This window comes from Dromaius novaehollandiae, chromosome 14, assembly GCF_036370855.1.
Source record: "Dromaius novaehollandiae isolate bDroNov1 chromosome 14, bDroNov1.hap1, whole genome shotgun sequence".
NCBI classification, from domain to species: domain Eukaryota; kingdom Metazoa; phylum Chordata; class Aves; order Casuariiformes; family Dromaiidae; genus Dromaius; species Dromaius novaehollandiae.
In genome coordinates, this window is record NC_088111.1 from 12048948 (window position 1) to 12070905 (window position 21958).

At 37.7% G+C, this 21958-nt stretch overlaps 1 protein-coding gene across 2 annotated transcripts in view; it reads right to left on the reverse strand.

Annotated features, from left to right (window-relative positions):
- The window catches only part of CPPED1 (calcineurin like phosphoesterase domain containing 1), a 55367-nt gene that overhangs the window by 23709 nt on the left and 9700 nt on the right, over positions 1–21958 (reverse strand). For both annotated transcript variants that reach the window (XM_064520359.1, XM_064520358.1), the window contains exon 2: positions 19647–19865. In XM_064520359.1, coding sequence (XP_064376429.1) covers positions 19647–19865 — 219 coding nt within the window. The remainder of the gene's footprint in view (positions 1–19646; positions 19866–21958) is intronic.

Here is a 21958-nt window from a genome sequence, read left to right on the forward strand (position 1 = left end):
AACAATTTTAGTGCATAAAGACTTTTACGCACAAGTTACAGAAATAACGTGTAGAATTATGCATACCTCTTCCCAGCGGTGAAATTTAAGCTCTAGAGACTAACACTTAGATTAGACTTGTCGACAGCAGGGCACTGGCTCTTCCATTTAATGCAATAGTATTTCTATAGCAACAGAGAGACATATTCAGTGTTTTATTGCAGAAAACAGATTGCTCAAAATGGAAAACAAGGTGTCTGTCCAAAGAGTCTAGGAAATTATACTAAGTAAAGATTATTTTAAGACAATTATATTTTGGCTTGACCTTTTCTTGGTAAAAGGTCAAAACAACTTCAAAAGAAGACACTCACAGAGGTGGGCGGGTGGGAGGGGGAGAGGAAGGCTTCTGCGGAGAAGGGCTCAGGACCTGCACGCTGCCCCGATCTGCACCGCAGTCACGCGCGCTCCTCGTGCTGCCCCAGGCCACCCCAGCAAGCAGTGCCCGCGGAAGGCCCTTCCCCCTAACAACTTACCACTGAAATAAATGCGATAAAGAGGAGAAGGAAGCCACGAGGAAACTACAGTGGTCATTGCCATAGCAGAAAAAATATCCCCTTTAATCCCTGCCAGGCACAGAATTAGCTACAATAATTAGGTATTCCAATGATTATGAAGAACATTTTTATTTGACTATTTATATTTCTTGAGCTTAGCTAGGGGTTGGGTGGAGGCCAATAGGAAGGAAAAATAATGTCAAAATGCAGTGCAAAAAAACTAATTTGGGAAGTGTTGGGATAGATGTAACAACTGAAGTTCATTTCTGTTCTGTTTATCCTGGCGTTATGTGCAGTGACATTTTAAAATCCCAAGCTACAATACCCTGTCTTTCTGTCAGGTTCTGTAAATACAGCCTTGCCCTAAGATAAATGACTTAACAAATTAATAACCCATAAAGGACAGTTTTGCATATGAAAAGCATAAAAGTGAGAACTGTTGCTAACGTAGTTGCATACAATTTTCTGCAGGTTCCTGCTCTACCCTTTTGAGAGCTGGGTGACCTGAGAAGCAGCATACAGGGGACCTGCAATGTCTCTGCTGCAGTACAGCTTTCTGCCGTGGGGTATATCACTATTTGTGTAAGCATTTCCAAAACTCTACCTTACACTGCTTAAAGAAATCAAATCATCCTGTCTTCGCTCAGGATTTCAGGAAAGAAAGTACTTTTCAAGTGTTTTTGCTGAAGCTTGCTTTAGTCAGCAGAAGGTGAATTTGCACATTATTCTGCCAAAGAAACAATCCTTTAACTAATAATCCACACTACAGTTTTCTTTGTTATTCCACAGAGGGCACCTGTATAAGAAAGTGGGTTTTTTAATACACTAGTTACAAAAACACTTTGAAGCACTGTTTACCCCAACCTAAAGGTCTGCAATGTGTGCTTGTCACAATTTTCTGTATTAGAGGCAACGCTTCATTTACAGTAACCTCCCCTGGTATCATAATTTTTCCCCAAAAGTATTCCAAACAGAAGCGTTTGCCCTGCTCCAAACGGTGATGATTGACTGACAGATACGCTCCATCACCCCCAATCATATCACACGCAATCATATGAGTGCAATGGGGAGGGTGCTACTATCAGATCTGCTTGTTGGCTAAAAACTGGTCACGGTGCACTTAATATGGCCACCGGCACGCTGTGGGGGCCGTAACGCCTGGCACCCAAGGATCAGCAGTAGCACCCAGGCGTCTCAGGTTGGTCAGTGGCTTGTTAGAGGGCTCAACAGTGGCGGGCTGGGCTAGGTGACCTCCCGAGCTCCCTTCCAGCCAGCATCTCTGTGATTCTGTGAACAACGGCATAGACGCCAGGCCAAACAGCCACAGCAACGATCCTTCACAGTACAGAAAAATAATACTGAACAGAATGCATCTGACATCTTTCTGGTTCACAGAGAATTACACAGTAATTTCATCTTGCTTGAATTTGACTCTAGAAGTAGAAAGAAAAAAAATCTCACTGAACAAAGGCTTCTCTCTGGGGAAAGAATGAGAAGAAAATTTTGCAAGTGAATGACAGCCATGTATCTGAATCTGAGGAATAATGTTTACCCGACATGCAAAGGTGTTTCCTCCAGAAAGGAGTAAGAGGTGAAGATCTCGAATTTGAGGAGCTGTTTAAGACATGGAAATTCTAGTGAGGTAATCTGACTTCTTCTGTATAAGGATCAAAGGGATTGGTCGTAAATTCATAGAGAAAAGAACTGTCAGGATTCAATTACTCCATTTATACGATGACGCTGCATTTCAGAGAAAATGCTGTCCAAAGACCTTTTCAGAAGTAGCATTCAGTGATGTTTGCCACAAGCTGATGCTAAGCCCTGTGGCAGAACCACCTCAGCTCATTCAACTATTCTGATGTTGCTGCTGTTTCCAAACCTTCTTTTGGGGCTAGTTCTACTTAGGACCCAGAACAGTACAACTGGCTTTACTGTTCTGCAAATCTCAGCAGAGATGCTACCGTGTCACGATTTTACTACAAGAAAAAGCTGTAGACATTAAAAAAAAAAAAAAGTGAGTGAATACTGACCTAATGTCAGCGAGTTTAACATAACAACTGTCTTGAAAAGAACTGTCTTGCCAAACAGGACCAATCTGAGACGCAGTACTCTTCTGCATTCCCACTGGCCATCCCAGCAAATTAGAGTGTCAGCGTCTGCCAGGCCTTTGCTTAGGTCAGACTGAGGACCTGCTCAGACACATCAAGGGTGAAGTTACACAAGGTGTTTTCAGCCAACTTAACAACTCACTGGTCCTGAAGTGAGAAAATGCTAGCCCCTTGCCGACATACTCTCACCCACCAACCTTACACCTGCTCTCACACTGCTGAACCCCTCTGTGAACCAGTTCAGCTCACCTGCCCGGCAGGGACGTGACCCAGCAAGGAAAAGTGCATCAGCTCAATCGACCCTTGAAAGGGGTGAATCAGGGACTGCTCTAAATCCCGGGGACTGGGAGAGAGGGCCCAAAGGGGGGCACGGAGCTACACAACGGTGAACAGGCGGAGGGGTGACAGTAAACTGTTAGATTAGCACCGTCAAACTTGTCAATCAGGAAAGTCAGCTCTATTTAAGGATCAAAGGAAACAATTACTACACACAAGTAACTAAAATCCACATAGCTGAATGCTTTTGTTATGAATGTATTTAGAATTAAACCCCAGAATTTCTTTTGTTATGTACCTCATAGGCCATCAGAAAGACCTGCATTTTTGTCTATTTTACCCATTCAGAAGTGGTAGAACTCTGTCAATTATGTAAAAATGTAGCACAATCATTTCCTGACTTTCTAAATTACTTAATCTCAGTATTTCAATGCATTAAAAAAAAGGGTCCCAAAACCTTTGTGCAGTTACAAACATATCCTTTTAAAGGAAAAAACAGATTTCCAGTTTGAAAAAGAGAAAAGTTAAAAAGATCGTTTAACTATCAGCTTTTATTCAAGCTACACTCTTGAAAAAAACTGATGCGACAACTGCAATCTGATTAACATCTAACCCAAGGGACAGAATATCAAAGAACAGATAAGAGCTAAAATGTAGGTTAAAATACTATACAAAATATCAGATAGAAATCGTAACTGAATCTGATAACAGCAAAATAAAAAATGTCAAAATGCCATTGATAAAAAAGGAATTACTAAAAACATTGGGCCCATTCCTTCTCTAATTAATAATGAAATCAGGAGAATTACTCTGACATCAAAAGATGAATAGTTTTTGCAATCACACAACATTATAAATAAACTAAAGAGAGATGTGTGTATTTTCCTAGGCCTTACAGTTCATTTCCTATCGTTTGCACTGAAATTACCTTAATCAAAGACTCTAGTTGTTCCAGACATCCTCCTTTTCTTCTAGAGGACTTTCCATAGTGCTATTCTCTGACTTTCTAGGGAAGGAAAAGGGGGAGTCTAGGACTATACTCACAGGATCCTCCTTTTGTAAATGCCTCCACAGAAACAAATTTAAATACTATTTCTATCACTCGGTTACAGAACAGTCTCCTCCTGTTCAACTTGAAACACCTACCATCTCTGCCGTCTCTCTGTGGATACCTAGCTCCGGATCAACAGGGCTGAAACTAAAACATCCCTTCTGGCATCTCTCTGCTAAGCCCTTACCAGTGACAGCACCAGCACCGCGCCTGGTCCCGAAGCCCCAAACTAGTGGTATCATCAAGGCACAAGGGCTTGAGGAAGATGAGATGGTATCTTAAAACCATTCCTGCATGACACCTCTAACATACACAACTCTTATCTACCACCATATCTAACTTAACTGGCTTAACTGAGGTCTAATCACATCCTATCTCAATCACCGATAGTTTCCTCTGATCTTTGCAAGTGTGATCCGGGCTCTCGCAGCATCCCTTCAGAGCGCTGCTGCAAACTGAAGCTCTGACCCGGTTACTCGACTTGCCGCACTCTTCCATTGCCTTCCCCATCCCATCAATACAGGCTGCTCATCTTCACTGTCATGGCCAAAGTCTACGCACTTCTCATTAGTTACATCCCTTCAAATCAGTGATTCTCCACCGCACACTTGGCCGTGAACAGTCGGAAAGAAACACCTTGCCGCCCCCCTTCAAATTCCATCCTCCTAGGATGTCTGTAAAATACAGACAATACGTGACATATGTGACGTAAAATACGTGACAATAGACAGCTGGCAGAAAGAAAAGATCTGTCAGGCTGTCCAGTGCTGTCTCACCAATGTCCTTGAACTCAGCCTGTTCTCTTCATTCTTGCTTTTAGTTTAAATTATGAGTTTATTTTTTTTCCTTCTGCCATAACGATGTCATGCAATATGCTGCATCATTCCAAGTTAATACATACAATAATACACATTTGACTATTCAACTTTAATAAACTCAGTATAGTCATGTCCTAAAATAGATTATTCTGGCTTAGACTGTGCTGTAACAGCCAAAATGTCTCCTCTCTCTTCTTCAGACATATACATATCTCCAATATTCAAACAGACTGAAAACATTAACTTTATGATGTGCAAAAAACACTTATTACATAGTTAAAGAATAATTTAAATATAATTATATTTACTGCTGGACAAACTGCCTGTTTAACTTATAAAGAAACCTTATCTCATTACTTCCCACTGAAAAGTAGGAACTGCAATACTCATTTGTTTACAGCTGTAAGCAACTAATTTTTTCAGTACATTAGAAACAAGTAGTAATCTGTTCTGAGACACAAAAAATGATCACACTAAAGAATTTTCCTGCATGAAAACACAAATTAAATTTGTTCTATAACTTTGGGCATTGAAACAAGACGAAAATTTAGTGTTAGCTAATAACTAACAATTATTACATTAAAGAAATGCCAAAACCCAAAAAGTGAATGAGACAGCCTATTTCGGGTGTAAGTACTCCTAGAGTTTCAGTGCACTGCATTAAATATAATGATTGTAAATGTCGACATTTTTCTGAGTTCCAGCCACACAGGTGTCCACTTAACAACCTAATTCATGGGGTTTACTGTTCCACCTTCTGCTGTGAAAATAAGTATTATGCTTCATTTAAGCACAACTCTGCTCTTCTCACACATATCTTAGCAATTCAGAGCTTTCACATCAAACATAGGCCATCACTGCCTTTGCTTTTTTTAAGAGACAGACAAGGTTTTTAATTTCTCACCTGGTTTTAAATGACTGTATGTGACAATTTTAGAACATCTTGAGGCCTTCACAATATTTACAGTTTCATATTGAGAAGTTATCAAGACTAATAACTCTCTAAAATACTAGTCCCTTAAGTCCAATAAAATCGTCCTCACTGTTAGATCGAGAAGTTCTTTCAATGAAAGGGTGTAAATACATAAAAAGAAATCTATTTATCCTGATGTCTAAGGCATTGTCTACTCTTACAAAGACATCTTTACTACCAGAAAAAACTGCGTCATGAAAAGGCAGTTGATATCCGCCAGCGTCACTGATTTAACAAACCATTTCCTCCTTAGAATATGCTCTTAGCACAACTCTTTTGCACGTGTCTGTCTTTGTTCCACAGTTGCGTGGGCTGAGGGGTGTTCAAAGAGCAGATTACAAAAGGCAGTTGTTCAGGCAGTACACCCTGGCCAGAACCATCATGCAGCTTGCTCAGAGTCACCAGCAGCAACTGGATGCTCTAGTCCAATTCATACCCATTAAAAACATGTTATTTCCCTTTGACTACATAAAAGTTAGCAGTTTGGAAAAGACAGATTTAGTTCAGCTTGATTAATTGAGTCAGAATTACATGGACTAGATCTTCCAGTTCCAAGAAAACAAGGGAGGCAACAAAGACTCTAACAGTGATCCATTTACCCTGTGCCAGGTAACTCCTTGTGGATGTCTGCTACGTGAATACATTTTCATAGGTTCACAGACAGGAGATGAACTGCTAAGACTGACAATAGGATAAACGAACCTAAAACTTCCTGGGCTGAGAAAGAATCAAGAAAAGAAATTGTAACTGGACTTTGAGAGAGATAAAATTTGTGCTAGAACATGGAGAAAAATCTAACTGTGCTTCTCTATATTTTTGCATATATATATATATATATATGCATATATATAATTTTACCTAGTACCTTGGCACAGTGTATGACTTGAGTTAATCATAATTCAAATTCTCATATCTCAAAGAATTTCATATAGACAGAGTAAGATTATGTAAGTCAACAGGACTTGTTAGTTCCAGTGTGGTCCAGACTACAAATAAAATGAGTGCACACTTGCTCAAGACGAACATTTCCTTCCCCGCACTATAGTTTCTTTGCAATATGAGATGACAAGATATTGTTGAACAGATATCCTCCATGCATGCAGAGTATCTCATGCTTCCCTGCCCTTGGGCTGATTAGAGCAAATTAAATTTCACACTAAGCAGCTTGGAGGCTGTGAATGCTCTATTAGATTTTACTAGAATCAGATAATTACTATAAAATGTTTATTTATGCAACCATAGTGACATTTCTTGAAATAGGTATTATTAGATGTTTAACAAACATTGTCCTACCTACCCAGTTTCTTAGACATTACTAATTAGCAATAGCATAAGGGTTTAGAGAAAAAAAAAGCCAAGAATCCTTTGGTTTGAGTTCCATGATACCCAGCACATCAAAGTTTGTGATAGCTTGCAATAGCAAGAGAAATGGATTCAGTGTGTTAACTTAGTTTAAGCTACTTTATTGGCAGCAAGTTAGATCAAACTTAAATATTGCTCATGTTATGTCAGGTGAAGAAAAAGCATTGATCAGTAACATATTTATAAAAAGTACACTCAGTATTCCACAAATACAATTTTTACCTACAGCCTGATTCAGTGTAAACATTTCAGCTCCACTACTTTTACCTTGTACCTAAAAAGTCAGCCTCTGATTTTTCTGCTTCGTACTTCATTACAAATCTCCAGTGACAAAGATATGGGAATTGGGACTTAGCTGACGATTTTGCTGAAAATGCATGTGACAGAATAGAGTACAGCTGGCTCCTCCACAGCTGTGCAAGGCTGACAATAGTTAAAAAACCCTAAACTTGCTTCTGTTAGTAAACCAAGCAGCCAGTTCAGAAAGGCAAAAAGGAGCAAATATAGTAAAGGTGACATGCTTACAATCATTTTATAAAGCTGGAACCATATTTTAAGCATTATATCCGTACATACAATTTTTTTTAACCTGCTATACATATACTTGCTATGCAGGCAAATCAGCATTCATGCTCTTATGTACTAGATGAGAAAGGGAAATCTTTTAAAAAACTATTGCATTTTTAGATAAAATTAAACTTTCATAAAATATCTGCTCCTATATATGTTTTCCTCAGGGGCAGGTAGAGCAGCTTTATCTGGCAAGTCTTTTTTTTAAATTAGTGTTTCTCTGTTCTAGCAAAACGGGTTGTTTAGTGATAGTTCAAAAGCAATAACAAAAGCAGTTCTCAACCAGATTTACTGTGATAAATCTCTTTTTGAGAAAGATATTAAGCATTATCAAACTTTTCTTTCCTTTGTAGAATATCTTGGTAATCCAGTATATACATTAAAAACTTGTATGAGACCTGACATATTTCTGTGATTCATTCAGTTCACAAATGTGTAAATGGCAGCTTGTATATTTGCGTACAGGTTTCAGCATTACATTTGTATCATATCTTTTGTGCAAAACCCACTAGCAACAACAAAGGGCTCCAAATCTTGAACAACTCAGTTACTGAAATGTGAACAAGATATTTCAATAATCTTAAGTAATGAAGTACAGCTACGGCAGCTGACCTCTTAGAAAGTTGTCAGAGTCCAGTACTGACTGGGACAGACCAGGTTCTTTTTGATATTCCACACATACGGAAAGTGCAGTGTTTAATATAAAAGTTTCCTTTGAAGATATTTGATGTTACATGGGATTTTTGATTTAGCAGAGTGAAACATCTCTGAGCCTTCTTCCATTGTAAGGGCTATTAGTCAGTCACGAAAGTATGTCAGAATAAATCAAATGCAGAACTACTGAAAACGTGTAAGTTTGTACATTGAACTTCTGTGAAAGATCTGCTGAAGAGGAAGAAGAACCTTCATATGCAAATAACTGCTGACTTTATTAAATATAACATGTGAAACTTCTACTTTAATATTATCTTAACATTCCTTTTCAGGAAACAGTGAATCCAAAACTGAAAGATATCTAAAATTTTCTGGGAGATACCAGCTTCAGCTCTTACTGAAATCAAGTATTCACTGATCTTTCCTGGTCAAGTCCAAGATGGCTCTGTAAGTAAGAATTCAAAATATTCACAGTAGTAACATACCCCTATCGGTGAAGAGAAAAAGAACAACCTAGATTTTAAACTATAATGCTTTGACTAGCAACATTTACTACAGTATGTACTTTCCCCTTGATTTAGGAAACTGAACAAGTTCGAGTTTTGTTAGAGTTACCCTCTAAGGCAGATACTTGTAATTATACACTGGAGCCTATGCGTTAAGATTTGTCATCTATAAAAACTACAGTTTTGAAGAAAGTCATATTCATGTACTTCATATTTAACAGAAATATGAGAAGTTTTCTGAACTGCAAGGCAGCAGTTGCACATCAAATTTGGGAATGGGGAAGAAGCTAAAGGTAATCCGGTTAGTAATTCTCTCAGGAGAAAATGTTACAGTGATTATAAACAGAAATGAAACCATACCACTATCCGGACAATAGAACTATCAACTTCGATGTTCCTCCATTCTGAAGCTGTCTATTCCGGATATAAATAACTTCACTCTCTACAGTGTACATGTCATAGTTTATAAGAGGTACTGATTGTACAAAAGCCAGTATGCCCAGCTCATCTGGCATCCTGATCATCAAATTGTCAAGCAGAAGTCAAATGGAGAAGTACTGATTTGAAAATCGTGTCCCTTAATTGCTGCCTAAATATGAACTTAGAATCCTAATATTTGGCACCTGTTTTTGAAATCTTAGTGCATATAATCACCTCTATTACTATATGAAAAACAACAATTTATATGGAACACAGGATTTCAGAACAGGGTATATAATTTTCAGGACACACAAAGCCCGTAGTTTTATTTACTGTTCACATACAGCATACAGTAATGCCCCAAACTGTAGTCAGTCAAATCAAGTTGATATGCAGTAAGGCTTTATTGAGGTGATCCCCATGACAATGATTCCTTCCTAAATTCAAGATCTTGTCTTTTTATCGGATATTAGACTTTCTAGATGGTTCTTGCCTTCTGACCTCTGCCTCCTGGACTAGATACCGCCAGGGCACTACTTTCTCCGGTGCCTTGCCCTGCTGCTTGGTTGCTTTTTCCCCTTTGTTAAGCTTGAAGCCCTCTTTCTCCCGCTCTCAAGATTGCACTTCCCGAATGACCAGTAACTGACCATTGGTGAGTGGTTTACAGTTCTGGGCATCTGTTTTCAGCTTGTCCCTATATTGTCAGGGCCTTTCCCCTATCATTCCTTGTTTCAACTCTATATTGTAACAAGAGACCCAGAGTACCAAGATGCGATTCACACAGCAAGTTCTCAGAACAAGCTGGTAACGAGCCTAATAGGCCAGGACCGCGGCCTTGCAAAGTTAGCTTAAAGCACAGCTAGCGTAAGACCTGTGACCTGTAACTAGCAAAGGTAATAGGGTGCCCTTGGGCAACAACATGTGAACCTTCTGTAACTATCCAGGATAACTAAGTAATATCCTCTTTAATAAACTGGGAGCTCTTGAACAATAGAAAAATATGAAATTTCCACTCCCAAAGGGTTACAGGTTTCCAAAAGTTAATTTAAAGGCTAATTTACACCTGTACTTGGAAGACTCTACCTATGGACTTGAGCTATGGGTACCACGTATCTGTGGGAGACTGACTACATGTCACAATTCTCTTCCTCCATCAATATCAGCAGTTTCTCCTCCCTGCTGACAAAGTTCCTAAAATCATATTACAAATTTAAGACTATTCATCTTCTTAGTTGCCTCAGCACATGGTTGTATGTTGGACTGAACAGCAGTTGTTGCTACACTGGTATTCTTTTTAGCACATTTAAATTTTACATCCAAATACAGGGGAAAAACATAGCTACCTCAACTATGATTTAGACATTTATACTCAAAGAATCTCAGTTAGCTGCAACCGAACTCTGTCTAACTCTATAGCTGTGACTGTGACACCGTTTTCTACCTGGAAGTTTTCTTGGCACTTTCTATTGTCTTTACAGCCCCAAACATACATTATACTGCACAAGAAAAAATGAAAACATGTAACAGGCAATTCTGGAAGATCTTACAATCTAACTACGGCACAAAATCGAGAGGAGAGACAGACGGCAAGCACACCAAGGACCAACATGAAAACACTATCAGATAAGACTGCATCTCTATAAAGGTGATTAAAACAATCAGATGTTTTAACTTGTTCCACCTACAAAAGAGACATTTATACAAGCAGGCACAGTTCATCATGCTTTATGGAACCAAATGTTCTGACCAACTCCATGTTATCCTAACAGGCACCTCCTGCAATTCAGGCTTTGGTTAGCATTGGTGGGTTAAACAAAAACTCTTGGACAAAATTTAAGTTGAGAAGCTGGGTTGACCCAGTGGTAACCATGCAGACAATTATTTTTAAACACTATATATTTTGCTTTTTGAAGAGCATCCTTTCACATTCAGATTCTTGATACTAGATTAATTCATAACATCCCCTTGCACAAATTTTAATATAATGTCATAGTTGGTAACAAACACCCACGTTTCTTATTACTGTAGCACTCAGACTTGGGCAGCTTTGTTTAAACTTGACAGCTTCTGTTTAATTCTCCCCAGCTACCTTCTGTTCTCTAAGCTGTAACTGGTCTGTGTCTGAAAAAATAACAATTTATGTCATTTTTACTGGAGCGTACCATAGCCATAATACTTAGTAAATTAAGAATTCGAAATGTATTTCTGGATGTATGTAAATGGAAGAACACATGAGAAAAATATATATTGGCACAGGAAAACAAGGATGCTGTTTATTCTATCGGAGAAACAACTGATGCATATGTCTAAAAATTGCCTAAAAGTTAAGGGAACATTTTTAGCAGTAGACTACAAGAAGTTAATGAGTCCTTATGTTTAGCCTAGATACAAAATTCATATTGCAGTCATATATGTTCTACAAAGCTACAGCCTTTCCTCACAGATCCCTTTACTACAGTATTGCAACCACTTGTATCACAGAACTACAAGGTGCTATTGTTACTTAAACAAAAAACATTTAAAGAACTCCTCTAGGTTAGGGGAGACTCAGGTACAATTGCCTCTTTGGCCAATAAAAGTTTGAGTCCACGTCATCTACCCCCAAGTAAATGCCTCCACCACTACTAGCCTATATGGTGTTCTAGTATGGATTGTTTTCACTCTCCTCCTGTCCTATTTGAGGAGCTGGAGTAATAAGATGTGAATAGTTCTGCAGCAAGGAAATTTTATCTCCTAAATGAGGGACTTGAGACTTGCACTCTTTTCACCCATTATTTTTGGTTCATTCAACAAAATACAAAATCAAATCATTCACAGAGTTCTAGAAGCAACGCCAAGTTATAAGACACCAAGCCCTACAAGTCATAGGTCTGTCAGATACAGAACATGACAGCCACGTAAGGGCTGGAAGGGAGCGAAGATGGTACAGCTCTTTCCTTTCTGTGAAACAAGTCCCCCAGGAACCAGGCCTGACAGTTTCAGGACCAGTGTAAAGGTCCAAAATGGCACAAAGCAGCTCTAACTCCAGAAAACAAGAAAATGACTCCTGAGAGCTTCCTTCCCTCCCCACAACCGTCCTTTTTTTAGGGGGAAGGCAAGACAGGTAATTCAAGGAAGTTAAAAAAGATAAAATGAAAAAAAATGATTAAAAGTGTTTGAAATGAATAAGACCATTTAAATATTTTATCACCTATAAAAAGAATAAAAGTCTATGTAAAAAAAGCAGACTTTGGGAATGAATAAAAAAGCATGAATTGGCAAAGTCACTTATTCGGATATGAACTAACCATTTCAAACCAGAAATCAAGACAGATAATTGCTTCTGAAGCTAATGTGAGAAATGAAAGTATAGGCAGGTGCATTAAAAAGAACTGCCATCATAATTAATTCACCAGGTATGTCAAAAGAATAGAGACAAGAGAATTCTTGTATCAGAATTCCGTTCATTTCAAATACAATGACTTAGTCTCCTTCCATGGTTTACACAGTCGTCTAGATTGATTTGGTCTTTGCAGATGAATATAAAAAAATGGAATAGATGGGTCCTGAAGAGAAAAGACCTCTGAAATAGCAGATACAACTGATGTGAACATCCTCTTCCTCCTTCCCCCTCCTCAGCAAAACACAGGAATTCTGAAGGAGGTCTGGGAAGAGCATAACGCTTAAGGCTCTTAAGTATCAGACCCTGTTTCCACTCACCTTAGCAAGAGAGGAACATTCCTTCTCCGGAACCATGTTTGTTTCAGAAATGTGTTATAAATAAGGACAACAATTTGAAAGCCTTTAATTAAACCATTTAATAATGCAAGACAAAGGCGGAGGAAAAAAAATGGAAAATTTTGCTACTTGGGCTTAGCTGACTGGAAAGGCTGGTGTCAGAATATTTTGCACATAATGACCTGGGCAGGAAAAGTGTGTAATAGAGATTAGGGATTTATGCTTTCACTTAACCAAACAAATTAGTACAAGTATTCACAGTGTATTTGAAGTGCCATAATACTTCTCAATTCTAGTGATTTTGATTTCTTCTAATTAACATATACATATAAATGAATCAATCTAAAACTGCAAGCATAAACATTACTTGCTCACTGATCCATTATTGCACTGCTAACAGATCAAGCTTAATCAAAAAACTGGTAGAACTCGATTATACACGTTATTAGACAAGACTCGTTTCATTTAGTCTCTAAACAGCTACGTTTTATTACAGTCAGAGCTAAGTAAAGTTTGCAGGAGACTTGCTGTCTTACTTGTTCTTTCACCCATGTAAGCAGAGCAATTAATGAAAAATAATTAAACACCTGGTCTATAACTACATCACATAAAGGACTTTGCTGGATAAAATTAATGTCTATCAAGGTACTGACAGCAGTAGTATCATTAGAAAAATGCAGTTTAAACAAGTTCCTCCAAAGGAATTCAGCCATAAAAAAATAGCTGCCAGAGTCTCAGTTTCACAAGTCAGCATTTCTGCTTCTTCAATGGAACAACCTTGCAAACTGCTGAGATCCCTGCTGTTGTAACTAAATGCATTGAAATGCAGAAGCTGTTTCCTAGGCACTAACCTATGCTAAAGGTATGGGATGAAGATGGAAGCACATTGCTGTGCTTCCTATTAAACTGAATTAGGAAAGACAGGCAAAAAGGAAGGAGTTGGGGGCTGTCCTCTATATGAAGGAGCAGCTTCAATGCATGCAGCTGTCCTATGGAATGGGCAACAGGTTTGTTGAGCTTGTGGGGCAGGATCAGAGGGGAGGCCAGCCACTAAGGATGGGATTTTGCTACAGAGCAGCCATTTGGGGTGAGGAAGTGGATGCTTCTTTAAGCAACTTGAGAAAGTCTCCACATTACAGATCCTTGTTTTCTTGGGAGACTAACCTTCCTGACACCTGCTGAAACCTATCCAGGAGGGAGTCTGGGACAACCTTTTAACACAGACATGAGATGGGCCAATCAGGGCCTTGACCTGCTACCCAGAAACACAGAAGTGCTAGGGATGTGTTAATCCCTGGCAGTCTTGGCTGTAGCAGCCATCAAATAGGCAAGTTCCAGTTCCTGAGGGGAGTGAGAAAAGCAAGTAGCAGATCCTGGTCTTCGGGAAAACAGACTTTGGCTCATTCAGGGAACTGGTAGATGGGATCCTAGGGGAGGCAGTTCTGAAAAGCAAAAGAGTTCAAGAGAGTCGACAGGTCTTCAAGGACAACCTCCTCCAAGCCCAAGAATGGTGCATCCTGATACTCGGGGAAAAGAGCAGGCATACTAGGAGAATGGCTTGGCTGTATGGGGAACTCATGACTGAATACCAAGGTAAAAAGGAGATGCAAGCAAGGACAGACTTTGAAGGAGCAATATTGAAGCACTGCCTGGGCATGCAGAGATGGTGTCAGGAAATCCAAAGCTCACCTAGAGTTGAAACTAGAAAGAGACATACGGGGCAAAAAGAGCTTCTGCTATTACATCAGTAGTAAAACAAAAAACAAAGAAAATGTGAGCTCATTCCTGAATGGGGCAGTGATTTAGTGATGGTGGATGCAGATAAAGCTAAAGTAGTCAATGCTTCTTTGCCTCGGTCTTCACCAAAAACTGCTCCCAAGCCTTTGTGCCTAGAGATAGGGTTCAAGGAATAGGGGAACGATCAGTAGTGGAAGAGGATTCAGTTATGTATCTCTTGAAAAATTTCAACCCTGAACAAGTCCATGGGATGAGATGGGATACACCCAAGGGTGCTGAGAGAGCTGGCAGATGTCACTGTGAGGCCATGCTCTATCACCTTAGAAAGGTTGTGGAGTTAGGATGTTTCACTGCTCGATGGGTGAAAAACTGGCTGGCTTGCTGGGCTCAAAGGGTATTGGGTTAATGGAAGAATATGAAAAGTTGTCATAAACTGAAACAGAAGGTTTCAACTTCATATGAGGAAAAATACTTTTAGAAATACATTTCCAGGGTTTTAGAAAAATGCAGTGAAACAAACACATTATCTAATCAACAATATTTTGCATTTTCAAGATTACCATTTTTATCATACTAAGTTACAGTACACTAACTTAATGCATACATACGTATTGGGAAATAAAAGTCTTTTATTATCATGGTACATATAAGTATCTAACAAGCTTATAGAAATTATTTTTAGTAACACAGTTGTAGTATAAGGAAGGTATTGCTTAAAATTCTTGATTAAGTACCACAGTATTAGTGTTAACAGGAATAGATATCCTATTCTTGATTATGTAATCAAGAAAAACTTTTGAAAATAATATTCAGAGTACAAACTACTTTTAATCAGCAGCTAAATACCAAGATACTGGCACTGATTACTTCGCTCCTTTAATGACATCTGTAATGGATTCCAAGTGCTCTGCTTGATTGCTTCCTAGCTGATCAGGATTCTATTCATCACTTGGAGCTGCTGGAATTCTGAGGCTTCTTGGAGTTCCTTTTCTAAAGGTTTCAGCACTGCTGCAGCTAAAAAGCTGCAGTGCATGCTTTGAAACAGTCAGAAACTTTACGCGCAGTTCTCCATGACAAAACATATTAAGAGAACAGAGGAATGTTTGGTTGTTTTTTTCCTTCTTTTCATTGACAAGCATTGATTATAAAGCAATGCAATACAAGAAACCCTACAGACATCAGCCAATGGATGGTAAAATATAACTGAACTCTAGTTGACAGTAGCGTTCTTCAATAAATATGCAGCAATTGTAACTGATATGCTTTCATAAACACTGATTTTAGTCAGTTTTAATATAGCTGAAGCTTGCAAGTGATTTAAAAGGCTAACATCAATTTGAGATATTAAGTAAGATAAGTATAAGCCAAATTAACTATTATTAAACCAATGGCTTGTCTCATGTCATTTCCGATTTTTGCCTAATGAAAAAATGAGTTTTTAAATCCTTTTAATCCTTCCTTTTCTTGAACTAACATGGTAAGGGAATTGACATAGCAATTAGAGGGACTCCACTGAGGAGAAACATGAAATGATTACAGTCCCATTCCACTACAGATATGCTTCATGCAGGTCTAAACATCCTTGCCTAAAACAATAGTGAAAATACTGAGATTACTCAAGGAAAAGAAATACTAGTACTGGTTTTCATTCCTACAAACACGCATTCAACTAATCTGAAAAGCTATTGACTGTAAAAATTCTCAGTCTCTCTGTTTCTTCTCCTCTTTAATATAGTATTCCAGAAATACTTCTTACATTTTCAAAATTTTGTTACAGTAAAATAGAAATGCTAATGAGTTTCAGTATTCCTAATATAATTTTGAAAAAGAACTCTTTCCAAGAAATTTTTGAAGTTTATTCAGTTACTGACTTAGCTTTGTATTTCACTGTGGCTTCAGTTTGAGTTGTTTAAAGGGATATGGTATTCAAGAAGTATGAAATCTCAAGCGCAGTATTAGTATCAGAATTACTGGAGAGAGACTTGTGCCATGTGATACTGGCATATAATGGCTCCTTTTTTGTCACAGGTGCAGAAATACATTAGTATTTCATTAAGAGAAGAAAGTTAAGAATTTATTTGTTCATAACAAGGAAATTACCTCAATGCCTACAATTTAGCATGAAACACGGCAGAAAACTAGAAAGTATGATTGTTGTTCCAAGGTTTCCAAAAACTATCACTGCAAGGAACATGGAAAGGCTGCAATTCTAACAACAGGAGATTTCCATTTTGATGATGTATATGCAACAAATAAGTTCTTATGAAGCCAACATCTTGGTTTTTCAATGCCAAATCTTGCAGTGTCTCAAACAAAAACAGCTATTAACAAGCCAGACTGGAGAAATAAATATCTTGGTAAGAAATTTTTAAAACAAGATGCGAATTGTCTCACTTTAAAATATATTTTCTTTGCATTTTATTTAACTCTTGTGTTTTGAAGGTGTTTCTCTTCCAGGGGCTAAGTGAGAGAAAAAGGTAGGAAAAGAAGTTCTTGAAAAGCCCAGTATTTCACTTCTTGCAAAAGATGCATTCAAACACTTTAAACTAAAACACTGTTTCAAATTCTTTTTAACCATACAGATTCAGAGCTCTCTTCCATAAAGCACTTTTCTGACTCAGGGCTTCCACCTCCCTTATTGTATCACACATGCCTCCCTGCCCTTTCGAGCAGCTAGCCAGAGTGCTGATCCACAGGTACATCTTCACTGTAGAATGATTCACTTATCTCAGTCAGTTTAGACAGAAAGACAAATGGCTGACGGTAAAAGTCTATATGTTTACCCACTGACAGCACAGCAAGCCACTTATACAAATATGAAAGCAGCAGTGTAATGATAAGTAATTGTTCCAGCTGAAGATTCTAAAATTCCTTGTAGTAATGTATTTCCTTAACTATTTTATATGACTACCTGAGAACAGTCATATAAGATGTTAAAGAATATAATTTTAAATCAACAAGAAATTATTAGAATCTGAACAAAGTACTACTACCTGTAGTACTTACAAATTACAAGCTACGTTTACAGTGGGAGAGTTAAGTAAAAGATGATAGGCCAAGTGAGGTAATGAACTGCTCTTTCTTGCAATTTCTTGGAAATTGCAATAGGCTGCTTCAAATATTTATACAATGCACAGCAAATACATCATACAGAATGTAAGTGAGCTCAGCAGCACAATCTGTTCAGTTTCTTTCACATGTTTGTTAGTAAAATGAATATACGATAATGTTTTGCCAAACTAACAGATTTGTATTTAAAATATTATGGAAATCTCAGACATACACTGGTAAAAGGGATAATGACGACCAGAGAGATCCATTACTAGGAAAAAACAAAGTTTCCAGCATGCAAGTTTCTATATATTTCCAGACTCATTTATTGTATCTAGCCATTAAGTACCCAGTAGAAGTCAGAAATTTATTCAAGCTCTCTATAGTTAGCACTTACTCTCTGTTAACAGAAAATGCCTTATAATAATGTTTAAGGTCAATGCAGACAAAAGTAATCAGGCAGAACTCTTTGCATTGTTTTATGAGTGCTTGATAAACATTCAAGAAAAATGAAGTTAACTTCGGTTCTTGGATTACTTAAATTTGTTAGCAAAAAATCCTTCTCAATAGGATGTAGAACACCTATTATTTGTCCCGAGTCCCCCCACACTCCCTTAAAAGGGATACTAAAAGCAACACATTTGGAACACTTCCACAAATTACAAGTCAAGTGGGAGGCAAGATGCTTCTTATGAAGAGATTAGCTTATGATTCTGGTTTAGCTGGTTTGAACCTGCACCTCCAAAGAAGCTACTGAAATTACAGGCAATAGATTCCAGTAAAGTTAAATTCTGTGGGTTTTATACTGTTTTATCACTAAAACTGTGTTCTGGTCAAAAGAAAGTTTATGGCCTATAAATAATGTCAGTGAATTTGACTTACAGCTAAGGTTTTAAAATCCACTTTGTGAGAAAGAGAAGGAATTAGTAAAAAGTCTCTATCATACTCAAAACCTTACTGCGCAAACAAGAACCAGGGAGCACAATATTGGGTGCAAGTGGAGTGCAAAGCAGTGTGTAAAGCAAAGTACAGAAGACTCTACATTAGCAAGCTTGCTTGGTGGATCATTGTGCTGTCAATTCCATCACTAAAGCTGTTTGCAGATCTGCCTGTTATCAAAGCTGAGAAATAAAAGATACTTCCTTTACATCCGCTTTTGAGACCACCTGTCAACTGGTAACTGGTAAGATCATTGTTTTATTTACTCCCAATAAGAATATTTATTTAAAGTGGAAAACATTAAAGGTCTGTTTTAAAGTTTTCATGGTAAAATTTTGTAACACACCTTTCTAGATGTTCTGCTGTTCTCCCTCTCAGTCCACAGAAATACACGAATCTCAGTTCTATGGCAACAGAACAGAATTCTACAATTTGAATTTGCTGACTTTTAGCATTAAGAATTCAAATATTGAAGTGGCTGAATTTAGACAGTTGAATTCAGACAATTCAAGAGCTCTGTCCAATTTAGGTACTCAAAAAGCCATAGCTGGTTTTTTTTTTTTTCCTTAGCACTGTTTCCCCAAAGGCTAGAGTGCCTATTTAGCTTCTGAAGACAATTTGTTTAAAGGAAAGAATTTTAATGTTTCCTCTTACGACTTTTATTTCAAAGACAATTTCCTTAGGTCACTGCAAGAAGCAACTAAAAGAAGTACACAGCTGAACTGAATGATACAGGAATTCAAATGAAGAAAGTAAAATACTCGAGAACAATTTGAAAAGCATTTGTTTTTCCCAAACATGGAAACAGCTGAATACCAAATCCTATGAAAGAGTATTGTGAAGGCAAGGAAATTAAACTAGCCTTATTGCCCATCTGAAATACAAAGAAAATGGAGTTACGATCCCCATTTTACACTTTTAGTTGCCTTACCTGGCATTCCATGGATAAGATCTCCGCACAACACGAAGAACTTGGGTTTCGGATTTAGCTTGTTAATGGCTTGCACAGCTTGCTCTGTTAATTTGATCTCTTCTCCCCATTCATCACCTCCATTGTCACAGTCTCCAATTGCCCAAGCTTTCATCAGCCCAAACTGAGGATCTGCTCCTTGGATGAAGTAGAAAGGCCCCTTCCATTCGTACTCCTTATCTAAACAAACAAGTGAAGTGCTCTATAAGCTTATAAAAAGAGAATGAAAGTTTCTATGCATAATCAAATCTTCACCAAAATAAGTTCAAGCCCCTTTGATAAAGGTATACAATTCTGTAGACAATGATAGAGCACGAATATAAAAGCAGAGGTACAAAATTTTCCTCTGATGGCTAGCTGCATAAATGAAAGTATACCACGTAATTATATCACATGGCAATGAAAAGTCCAACTTGAGGAAAAAGTGCAAGAAGAACAGAGCAAATAGTGCTGCAAATTTCAAGACTACAGCATAGCACAACAGCATATAACATTAGATTTCGGTTGATTCGTGCAGGACTTGAATTATTGCATAACTAACAAATTAAAATACACACAATACGTTCTGTGGTACCAGTAGACTTGTCCTTAAGTTATTACTGAGTTAAAAGCATTTTTTTCCTTATAATTTTAGAGCGAAGTTGGATGCAACAAATTCTTTTGAGTTGCAACTGAAGACATTGAACAGAACCAAAGACAGCAAACAAATAAAAATCCCAGAGATGTCAGAATTAGCAGCAACAATTAAAATCTTAATTGAGAACTTCCATAATAGCTCGAGACTTATAATAAAAAGGTGGGAACTCAGAAGCAAATTTACATCTGTAGAGTCCGTAGAGACGAAGGGGACAACAAAATTTCTGCAGCTACTTTTTTTTGTATACTTGTTTCTCTGATACTATAATAACAAGTACCACAAAAGAACTGTGATCAATAAGGCTGACGGCAAGCACATTAAGGAGGAAAAACACAGGGCAAGTAAAGCTACAGCTGGCTACAAATTAAAAACAAAAATGGGTATCCCACTTTCTAGACTGTTGTCTGAATCTTGAATTCAAGTACAAACATGAGTACACTGTGGTTTGTCTGAACGCATTTATTTGTATCCTGAATATTTGGGTTTGGACAGCTGCATCTGGCTTTCACACTTTTGACCATGTCTGATGTGTATTTTGTTTTATACCTTTACTGTTATTTTTTTTTTTAAACAGCATTTCAACTGTTAAAAAAAGTCACTGCCTACATCAATCTATAGTTGAATCTAAAAAAAAAAGAATACAGTGAATGATTTCAAATTCAAATATAATCCATAAATAACTTCATGTATTATGTCAGTCTGATCTGAAATACAGTTTGAGGTAATACTAGATTAATCCCCCATTAACAGTACATAAGCAAAAGGCATTTCCACAGCATGGATTTATTTTTGGTTTCTTTTTTAGTTAGGAGAAAGTGGCATTCTAGAGCTGGACCACTTGAATTTTAGCTTTCCAGGTTCCAGACTGCCCTGTACTTTGTGAGAAGTCAGGCACATTTCTTTTCTTGAAAGATTAGAAAACACAGGTCAGAATTCATCTGTTGCACGGTGGAGGTGGACAGGCCGAGGCAGGGTGGGGAAGAAGTAATGCAGGCTACAGTTACCAACAGCTTCTGGGAGTTATCTGTTGCCATGACATTGGATCTTTTTGCCAAATGTAAGCTTCCACATTTTATTTAATATTTAATTTCTGAATAAAATGATTTATAATCAGTTAACATTGTCTATTAATTCATACTAGCATTGCCTTGCTCTAAATAATAATCACATATTTTATAGATGGAAACTTTTAGACATTCATTAGCTTTTAATTCTGAAATGAAATTAACTTTTCCAATTACATAACTTATTCAGAGAAGTAAAATGATCCATCTATCCATGAGTTTTCAATAGAAGCCTTACGGAATTGGCTGAATGACACAAAGTAATTTAGGTTTCTATTGTGTGTCTTGCATGGAAAATGAAAAATATGACTGCCATAAAAATCAGCTTATGTGCTACATCAAAGGTATTGTTTGGGCAGAGAAATCAACTTATAGTTTTTATAAGCTACAGAAAAAAGGAAGCCTGCATCAAAAATCTTTCATGACCTATCTGAAAAAAAACTAAAAAAGTGAAGGTCTGAAACAGCAGCTTGTTTTGGAGGAGTAGCACAATCCTCAGACTCATTAAATGGATGCTCAGAGAAAAAGCTGAAATCCTTGAAAAACACGACAGGGATTCTTAACACCTGTCC